At 33.1% G+C, this 10986-nt stretch overlaps 1 protein-coding gene across 1 annotated transcript; it reads right to left on the minus strand.

Moving 5' to 3' along the window:
- Positions 1 to 202: 202 nt before the first annotated feature.
- LOC133806656 (probable mannitol dehydrogenase) lies at positions 203 to 5525 on the minus strand. Its single transcript, XM_062244752.1, has 5 exons — positions 5279 to 5525; positions 5043 to 5156; positions 1279 to 1792; positions 1026 to 1179; positions 203 to 935 (listed from the first exon to the last, which is right to left on the minus strand). Exons 1-5 carry the CDS (start codon positions 5374 to 5376, stop codon positions 721 to 723), a joined length of 1095 nt encoding a protein of 364 aa, XP_062100736.1. The 5' UTR covers positions 5377 to 5525; the 3' UTR covers positions 203 to 720.
- Positions 5526 to 10986: the final 5461 nt, after the last annotated feature.

Consider the following 10986-nt stretch of genomic DNA (forward strand, 5'->3'; position numbering starts at 1 on the left):
CTCAAAATGGCCGACTCTTGCCGAATATCTCAAATATATTTACATAATAATATAGTCTCAATTATATAATATCATTTAATCACCTTACCCTCAGTGAGTCAAAATTACAAAATATGTCCCTTTAAATAAAAGCGGGTCTGTTTCACACATTTAATACACGTAAACATACTTAATCAATCATATAATGATATAACCCATGCAATTCACATAATCACATAAATATTCAATTAATTCATATATAAATACATAATATTCCAATAATGCCCTCTTGGCCCCTAATCTAGGTACTATGCCTTATTAAGAATTTTGGGACGTTACAGAAATAGTAGTGTCCATCTGTATGATGTGTTGTATTAGGTTGTATTGTATTATAATAAATTATGTTTTATAGTATATTTTTATACAGTAAAATATTTGGTATTGACTTGTATTTACTTATAAATACATAATATTTTAGTAAAAGTCAATACCAAATATATTACTATATAAATATATTCTATATAAAACACAATTAATTATAATACAATAAGAGATAATAATGGATAACAAACTTACCCAAAATGTACAGTTTTATTCTATGTTTATCGAAATACCAAGAAAAGTTCCAAAAACCAAAATGACGGCACCTTACATAAACTAGCTTTTGTTTCAATGATTCGCACACATAATTGAGCATTGAGCACTGTATATTATAGAAATCGAAACAAATATATATAAATATTAATCATAAGAGCTAGTTGGCTTCATTGTGTTTGCAATGTCGATCACAAATCGGTATCTGACATCTGCTTTTAAAAGGCGTTCCGTTGCTGTGTTCACGTAATCAATAGGAATAACCTCAATATCAGCTGTTATGTTGTGCTTGGCTGCAACGTCAATCATTTCTTGTGTTTCTTTCATCCCTCCAATGGAACTTCCACCTACTATCTTTCTTCCTATTCAATTACAACATATCAATAATGTTGTTTAGTACACAAAAAGATAGGCAAAACATTATTAAATAAAAATGGCATAGATAAACTCACCCAATATCAAAGAAAAAGCTGGCAGTTCAAGTGGTTTCTCCGGAGCACCAACCATAACGAGCTTTCCATGAGGCTTCAAAAGACCAATTAAAGGCAATAGAGGATGAACAGCAGAAACTGTGTCAATAATACCATCCATGGTTCCATTGGCAGCCTTCTCAATCCAAACAAGAACAACACATACATTTTAATGATCAGAAACCTATAGCACAAAATTACATTACCCTTAAATGTAATAAACAATTACTCATACCTGGACCTGTTCTTGGTCACGGCTGACCAAAAATGAGTCGGCACCAAGGTGTTCAATAGCTTCTTGCTTCTTGTTCGGAGAGGTACTGATGACTGTGACCTTAGTCCCAAGAGCCTTGGCAAATTTCACAGCGACATGGCCCAGCCCACCTAGACCAACGATCCCCACATGAAGACCAGGCTTATCGAGTCCATAGTATTTCAAGGGACTGTAGACTGTAATCCCAGCGCAGAGGAGAGGAGCAGCAGCGTCAAGAGGTAGGCTATCGGGAATGCGAACGATGAAATGCTCGTCGGCCACCATGATATCGGAGTAGCCTCCGTAGGTGGTGGTTCCGTCGTGGTATTTGGCGGCATATGTGAGGATCATCTTTGGGCAGTAATTCTCTAGATCATTAGCACAACTATCGCATGAGCCACAGGAGCCCACCATGCACCCCACGCCAACTTTGTCACCAACTTTGAATTTCTGCACTTTGCTTCCCACCTCTGTTACCATTCCAACTATCTCGTGCCTGCAATCATGTTTGTTTATTTTTTTATCGTGATTCAAAATACCCAATTCTTATCACAATTTTTAATTATTAAAAAAAAGGATATTTATCAATTAATCAATACGAGTTGTTATATCTGTAGTTGATAAGACTGTATGAAAATGAATAAGGAAATAAAAAGCATTTACTTTTAATTTTATTTTTGTTTATTTATTATTTTTTGTTAAAAATATTCTACTATCTTTTCAAATATTTCACCAATACATTTTTTTTATTTTTTCTTTAATATTTACATTACACCATAAAACAATTTTTTTACCTCAATTAAATATTATATTTTTAATAATTTTTATTCATAAAAATAAAAATATATAATATAAAAAAAAGAGTGAGAAATTAATAAAAAAAATACATATGTAAAATATACGTGTAGCTAAGGAATAGTGCATATGTATTTTATTTTATATTTTCTGTTGGAGCTGAATTTTAGTATTTTTTTACCAAGAAGAGATATAATTCACTGTCTTTTAATTTTATGGTGTCGTTCGTATGCTTTTACTGGAAAAGATGACCACACAATTAATCATGTCTCTCTTTAACAGCCTAGATATTCCCTACTCACCAAAAATGAGTTCTCTCCAACAAATAAAAAGATGACACCTTTTCATTTCACCATTCTATCAGAGTTACACTCAACCAATATGTTCTAGATCTAAATTGCTTTTAATATTATGTGTCTTCGGTTTAAGTCTTACTAGGAGAACTTTCAGGGTACTCGATTCTTGAACAGTTTTCAGTACAATTTTTTTATGACTGTGTATATTGTAGCTATTTAGAACTTCCTGCAAATTTTCAAAAAATTATGAATAATTTACAGTACCGAAAATTAAGTTCAAACATGTTGTTGCACGCGTAACTAAATTTTTTTATGCACGTAGAAAGCAACATGTTTGAACTTAATTTTAAGTACTGTAAACTATTCAGAATTTTCTGAAAATTTACAAGATGCTCTAAATAGTTACAATATACACGATTATAAAAAAAAATCGCACCGAAAACTATTTACGGGTCAAGAACACTGAGAGCCCCACTAATAAGACTTACATATATATTTATTAAGTCAAACGCTTATCTTATAATATAAATAATTACATTACAATTATATAATTGGAGGATAATTGAAAAATCTCAATTATCTTTTTCTGATTCTTAAGAGGATATGAGAATTGGTATAATATATTAAAGAAAATAAAAATTTTAGGCTTGTTGTCACAACAAAATTAAGGCATTGCTGCCTCTGTGAGGCAACAATACTTATATATAAATATAACTTTTCACATATATAACAAAATATTTTAATTTATTACAGTATATTTATAATCGTTTGATACATAATTTTTTTTTTTTTTTTATAAATACTAATTTATTTCATTCAATTTTGATACTATTACATACATTCTTCTTCCAAATTATCAATATCACAAAATTTCTTTTCTTACCAATGGATTCCTAAAATTCTCCAAATACCAACTCCCAAAATCCAAATTTTTAATATTCTCAAATTTTTCAAAAATTCATTATTTTCTCCGCATACCAAATCCAAATTTTTAATATTCTCATTTCAATCAAAATTTTTAAAATACTCCCTCTAGTAATTTCCAAAATCCAATTTTTCAATATTCTCAATGCAACTAAAGTATTGCATGAACCTATTTCTGACTTCCCAACAATGCTTTAAAGAAATGTTGATATTCGTGACAGAAACATTCATCGCAATCTTCAAACAGATTTGGTAGAACACATATGGTCAAAATTTGGAAAATATTTTTAATTAGCTTTTTTTAATTATGTTATATTAATTAATTATGATTATGTCATTTTATAAGCTCTTTTAAATTTCTTCTAATTTAAATTTCATGTAATATTTATTTATATTAATATATGAATTTAAAAAATTTAGTATGATAATATTTATAATTACAAAATAATATATTAAATAATAATATGTGGGACTATAATTGACAACTTTTGTAGTGACTTAGTATTCAATTATTTTTATGGAAAAAATTACCAAAAAGTAATATAGATGAAAGAGAAAATAAAAAAATTATATTTTGGAATGATTTGGATATTTCAACAACCAATGTGGTAGCCCCTATTATAATTTTGGATGAGAGATATTTTTAGATGATTTAGGCATTTTAAGCAACCAGTGAAGTTTAGAGTCCTATTCTAATTACACATTAATTTTCAAACACAACTTTAGTTAAAAAATAATAATAACTACTCCTTGTTGTCACAAGTTACCATGGGTCGATATCCTCGAAGCAACTGAGTTTGCTGGATTTTTTATTTATTTGAAACAACTAAAGGAAACACAATAATATTGCCTGAATATAGCATCATTTTAATGATGAGCAAAGCAAGAGCCATTTTACCCAACCAAAGCCGACCACAAATTACTTCAAAGAAAAAAATATTAAAAATAATAACAAAACAAAAAATAAGATGAAGATACTACACAATTTTCCCCCCATAACTTCAAGTCCTGATTGAACATTACACAAAGCAAAAATTATACTACAGTTTTGATTTTTCTTATGTAAACAAAAATATTAATTTTTCTAGATTGTTTTTAATTTTTATTTTAAATACAAACATGATAAAATAAAATTCTTTTAAAAAAAAATTCTCTTAAAATCAAATGTCCAAACAAAAAGTTAAAGGTTCATATCCTTAAGAGCATTCCAGCAGTGGATGTAAAATAGCTATTTAGCTATATTTTTTTAAGAAATCATCAATTAAGCACCTTTCATAAAATGAGCTAAATGTATATGTATTTTACCTTTAATCTATTTCACCTAATTTCTTTAGCTAAATGCAGAGAGACTTTTCAAGTTTTTAGTGCTTCTTCAAATATATATATTTTTTCTTTTTCTTCCTTTATCTCTCCGTCATTTGTTTTATTATTATTTTCTTACTTTTCATTATTTTTTCTTATTTTAATTGATAAAAAGTATTAAAAAATACAATATATAAATAATGTATAGAAAATTTAGAGAAGCTTTATGGTCATGATATGTAAAAATTGTTGGTAAAATAAAAAAAAAGTAGTGTTTTAAATTTTAAAAGATAGAGTAGATCTTGGGAATGCTATAACAAATAAATACTAGTCATGAATTTTCTTTTTATAAAAAAAATCATATAGAAATATATATATCTATATCTATATCTATACATATATATAGATCATATGCGTCTAGAGACATACCCAGGCACGAGAGGATATGTGGAAACGCCCCATTCATTCTTGAGCATATGCAAGTCGGAGTGGCATATCCCACAGTACATCACTTTAAACGTAACATCTTTCTCTCCGTTTTCTCTGCAGGCAAACACACAATTACACACAGCTTTATCTAACTATTTTCTTGTGTTATGACTACTACTAGAGATCTAGAAAAGTGCCCACAAACGAATAAAACTTAAAATAAAACAAAAGAAAACCTTCTTGAGAAATGGAAGGGAGAGAGGACTCCAGATGAATCTCTAGCAGCCCAACCAAAAGCCTTCTTGGGGTGCTCTTCTTCGTAGGACTTGGCCATTTTAGTTCGATCAAGCTTCTTCTATTGTATGTTTGTTTGGTTTCTTTCTGAGAAAAAGCAAGTACTGAGTGACTATGTAAAGAAGATTACAAATAATGAGGAATACTAAAGGAGAAAGATGACTGTTACAATTAATAGAAGAGAGAGAAAAAGAACAATACTATAATTGCTTGGCCATTGTGGTAATGAGTGCTTATATATTTTATAGGAAATGGAGTACGTAACAGAAGGATTACAGCGTACAATATCATGTGCTATTTAGCCTGTGCTGACGTCATGGCTGACGCATTGGCTTAGCATTAAGTAAAAGTTAGAACAATTACTCAATTTGCGCTTGTGTTTGCCGAAAAAAAATCTGCAGTCCCGGACGGTAGATTTTTTTTTGGAATAATTGGCTAAAATAACTTAATTTTATATTGCAATTTGCATTTTTGTTTACTTTCTATATATATATATATATTTAGCTAAATGACACATTTTTTATTAATGAAACTTTATTATTACATATTTTGTTCTTAAAATAAAATAACACTAAAATAAAACGAAACCCTAAAATAAAATTATTTTACATTTTTAATCTACAAAAAAATAATATCAAATCTCATTTTTAATAAAAACCTATATAAAAGAATCTTTTAAATATTTGAGAATGTGAGTGGTGATCATATTTGTAGAGAGACGTGAGTGCAAGTCTGTGATGGGTAGTGGCAGCGACGGTGTGATAAGGGTGTCTAATTGTGGATGAGTGAGAGGAGTGAGGAAGAAGATGATAGTAGTTTAGGATTTTTGTTTTAGTTTATTATTACTTTATTTTAAGAGTAAAATGGGTAATATAAAATATTCATTAATAAAAGAGGTAATTTAACTAAAAACTATTTAAAGTAGGCCAAAATGCAAATTGCATTATAAAAATAGATTATTTTGCCAAGGAGCCCATGTGTTTTGCACACAATATGATCTCAAATATTATACTATTTTTTAAAACAGTAGATGTCAGTTTTAGTAAATGTGATTTGCTAGGTTAAATTGTCATGCATGTCACTGTGTGTAATATTTAGATACATATTTTAGGTGCACATATCATTACTCTTTTTTAAATCGTGTTCAAATACGTCCTAAATAATAAAATTAATCTTGTTTTACTCCATACTAGTTCTCCTAATTTGAAAATTTTCCCCAAACTTTTTATACATCATTAAATATTACATATAAGATAAATTTATTTCAATTTTATCCTTATTGTTTTTATAATAAATTGATTTTGTTTTTATTCAATTTTTACATAGATTAAAATAAAACAAAATTTGAACTGATCGCCAAAATTTGGATTTCTAATTATGATTGGATCAGATCAAATCAAATATTGATGATCTAAATTAGATCAGATAGGTTGTTGTATGATATATGCAAAAAACTAATACAACCAAACTGATCCAATTGTATATATACATAAATATTTTTAAGATATATTTATTTATTTATTTATGATTATGCTTATAATATATGTTGTATTTGTATAGTATTGTATCATTTTGAACAAATTAGTCTTTCTATATATTTATAATATTATGAATTATTTGAACAAATTTAGCTAAATAAAAGCTAAAAAATATTGGATGGATCCAATTTAATCAAATATATAAGCGGAGGGACACATCCAATGGATAAAACCGATCCAATCATATAAATAATTAGATCGAATCGGTTGCGAAAAGTTAATTGGATTGGATCAATTGTAAAATCTAACATCCAATGCATAATTGGATCAGATCAAATAGACCTAAAAATATTATATGTGATCCAATAAACACCCCTAGTGCTTAGAAGTCATTCTATATGTATTACGTAATATTTTAAAGGGGTATTTGCGGCAAAACTACCCAAAGTTTGAGGTTTGTATGCGGCACGGACCCAATTTTTTTTTAGTAGGAAAAGTACCCAAAGTTAGTAAAATAGTAATTTCGTCAGTCTCTATCCATTGATCTCCGCTAGGCGCTGACTGAACCAACACATGTCATTTCATGATTGGTCCAACTCATAAATATTTTAGAAAATGAATTTAAATTGATTTTAAAATAAAAAACATTTAAAAAACTGAATCAAAACAAATAAAAAATTAAATCCTAAACATAAATAAAACAAATTAAACCCTAAAATTTATCTCCAAATCTAAATTAATTTAAAAAAATCAAACTAAATACTTCCATTATTATATATGAACACCATATACATTTTCCTCATCAATAGCCAGACCAATCTCTAATGCCCTAAAAATCCCAAGTCGAGCAAAATCAAACAGTAGTGGGCATTGCTTGTGTAAATTCATCATTGTTCACATGCGAAATAATTTTTGGAGCAGTAATGGCCAGAACATAAACCTAATCTAATAACAAATTCATCCATTAAATTTTTTCAGTTATTGCATATAACAGTTCATCATTTTTCACACTACTACAAAACCGGGCTTTCCTGAAAGTTTTTAAGTGTTGTTATTGAGCAACGACGACAGTCGGCTAACTATCGCATTTGCCTATATGTCGCCATTGCTGGCTACAATTGCAGTTAAAAAATATTATTGTCTATGCCGATAGTTAAAAGCTATCACTATTGCTGACTACGCCGACAATTTAAAACTATCACTGTTGCTCTCTACAACGAGAATTAGTCGCTAAAAAATATATTGAAAAATTAAAAAATTACTTTAAAATGTCACTCGTGTTATGTATATTTTAAAAATTACATAACTATTGACTCAAATGAGAGAATACCAAAACATAACATTCCAACCATAATATAAATTTCAAACCAAAAATTCATTCAATGTCATAAATCTAAAAGTACACTTTTATTAATGGTCTAAAATTGTAAAGACCCAACTACTCTAGACTTTGGACCATTAACGAAAACTATACATAGACACTAATCCTTAGCATTTCTGCCACCTCGCCTATCGACCAGAGATACTTCCATATGCAGAGTTCAAGTTTTATACACGACCAGCCTGGTCGTATACTCCGTTTATTTATGTATAAATTTGTATAGTTGTAATGATGTTCGAGAATATCTCCTCATTATAACTTAAATATTCGTTTATTAAGGAAAGAGATGATTAATTGACTCATGTAACCCTCCTTGAGCCTATAAATATACAAGAAATAGCTCAAGGGGGGATCTTTTTAGGATCTTTGGATCTTTTTTCGATTTGTATTGCTATTATCCATCGTCTGTATTGTTTCTCCTTTTAAGGTCTGTGAAACTCAGGAACCCTAGTTCTTTGATCACACCTTTGAAGCTCAATATTAATAATAGTATCAAGTGGACGTAGGCCATTACCAATCACTGGGGCCGAACCATTATAATTCTTGGTGTTCTTTACTTTCCATTAGATTGTATTCTCAAGTATCGTACTATTTTCCTATCGTTTATTTGACTCCGTGTCGTTGGCCAAAACGAGGGTCAATATTCTAGTGCTTTCATTGAGAGGTTGTGAAAAAATATAATGGCAAAAACTACCAAGAAGACTGGACAGGCTGCTGCCGCTGCATCATCCCAGCCTCCTCCACCAAATGTGGCTGAGGACGGACCTCATTTGGAGTTTGATGAGGAGGAGTTAGATTCTAAAACCCTGAAGGCAATACTGGGGTGTTGCAGGATGAGTTGGCCATTCTGAGGGCCAATCAAGAGAATGATGCCGATATAATGGCGTCGCAGCAAAGGGAGATAGAATGCCAGCGTTAGGAGCTGAGCGAGCGGCAGGCTGAGATGGATCGTCGCCAGAGGGATGCCATGGCCACCCTTGAAGCAGCCATCCAGCTGGCTAGGAATCAGGCTGCGCCAGCCTCCCAGCCAGACCAACCACCAAACGGGCCACCTCAAAGGGGTCCCAATCCTAGTCCTTCGCTCCAGCCAGTAAACCCTCAGAGGCCGGAGCAGCCACCTATGCCTTAGGATGATGTCCCACCTAGAGATCCTGAGCATAGGCATGTAAATGGGGCGGGTCTGCCCCGCCCCGCCCCGCAAACATTTTGCCCCACCCCGCCCCGGCTTAATCGGGGCGGGTCTCCCCCGCCCCATTTGCCCCATTTAACTTTTTTTTAGAAATATTAAATTATAATTTTAGAATTTTTCCTAAGCCTAAATATTATTTTTTTATTGTAATATTTATATTTTACACTTGGTGGTATCAACTACACCATCAAATATTATATTATATATATTTTTTTATTTTAAAATTTACAAAATAAATACAAAAATAAGGATGAATTATATAAAACATATTTTTCAATATTTATAATTCTTTCTAGTCTATATAGAATTAAAAATATTCTAAACTACATATAAAATGTCAATTTTACGTACTATGTATATAAGTAGCATGAGAGAATTAGGTTTCAGTATAGAAAAAAAAAATTCGAGGGGGGCGGGGCTGCCTCGCCCCGCTTGAATTCATAGCGGGGCGGGGCGGCACCCTGCCCTGAATTCTGCCCCGTTTTTACCGGGGCAAAGATGCCCCATCGGGTTGCAGCCCCGCCCCGCCCTGCCTCACCACCCCATTTTGCCATGCCTACCTGAGCAGCAACCTCCATCTCAGGCTGGTCGAGGCAATCCCTCGCGCCCGAGGAAATATAGGGCCAGGCAACTGCCCCGCAGCCCTAGACGCCCAGGGGATGAAGAGCCGCATCCACCGAGCAGGGGGCAGCGTCCTTCTGCCAACAGGAGAAACTCAGAGACAGGCTTTGCGGTCAGGGGCCCCCCATGGCATAACAATGCACGGGGACCCACCGACCAGCGCAGGCCTCCCCCTAACGCTCGGGAAATTCCAGCCCAAGGAGACAATAGAGGGAATAGTCGGTCGCACCATAGCCAGCCACGATTCAGAGATGGCCACGGCCACAACGAAGCCGACTCTGGCAGAGGTAATGCTGGTCGGAGGAATGAAGAGAGAGGTGGAGGTAGGAGCCCCCTACCTAGAGAAGACCGACCTGCAGGTCATAACTCTAGGGTGCAGCCTAGGCAGAATAACGTCTTTAGTCAGCTCAGAGCCAACGAACAACGGCAAAGAGACGATGATTTGAGGGATGTACTTAACGACCGCCGAGAAAGGCATGATGAGTACATTCTCCCGGCACCAGAGGCCCCAGTAATCCCAGAAGCTGTTCATGCTCAAATTGATGCCCTGAACCAGGCTGTGCAGCAGCTGGTCGGGGGGCGAACATCCCACATTGAGTACGATCAGAGGAGAGGCACCCCCTTCGTACAGAGGATTTCTGTGGCTAAAACCCCTAGTAAGTTCAAGATGCAAAAACTGCCAAATTTTGACGGGTATGGAGACCCAGTATCTCATGTCAACAAGTTTGAGATATAAATGGATATTAAGAAAGTCTCTGAAGACGCTAGCTGCAGAATCTTCCCAGCAACACTTTCTGATGCCGCCCAGGAATGGTTCTTTAAGTTCCCTCCTGCGACTATAGTATCTTGGGAGATGTTCGTGAAGGAGTTTTACGGACAGTTCTATGCGGGTCGTGTGCACCCCACTGAGGCGAACCAACTGGTCGAGATACGCCAGAAAGAGGGAGAGCCCTTGAAGGAATACGTTCAACGCTTCATGCG

This window comes from Humulus lupulus, chromosome 1, assembly GCF_963169125.1.
Source record: "Humulus lupulus chromosome 1, drHumLupu1.1, whole genome shotgun sequence".
Classification (NCBI taxonomy): domain Eukaryota; kingdom Viridiplantae; phylum Streptophyta; class Magnoliopsida; order Rosales; family Cannabaceae; genus Humulus; species Humulus lupulus.

Coding starts and splice junctions, on each gene's coding strand:
- LOC133806656 (XM_062244752.1), bottom strand. CDS start 5,376: ATGGCCAAGTCCTACGAAGAAGAGCACCCCAAGAAGGCTTTTGGTTGG. Junction 1,793..5,042: donor ACATATCCTCTCGTGCCTGG/GTATGTCTCTAG, acceptor ACATGATTGCAG/GCACGAGATAGTTGGAATGG. Junction 1,180..1,278: donor GTGACCAAGAACAGGTCCAG/GTATGAGTAATT, acceptor TGGATTGAGAAG/GCTGCCAATGGAACCATGGA.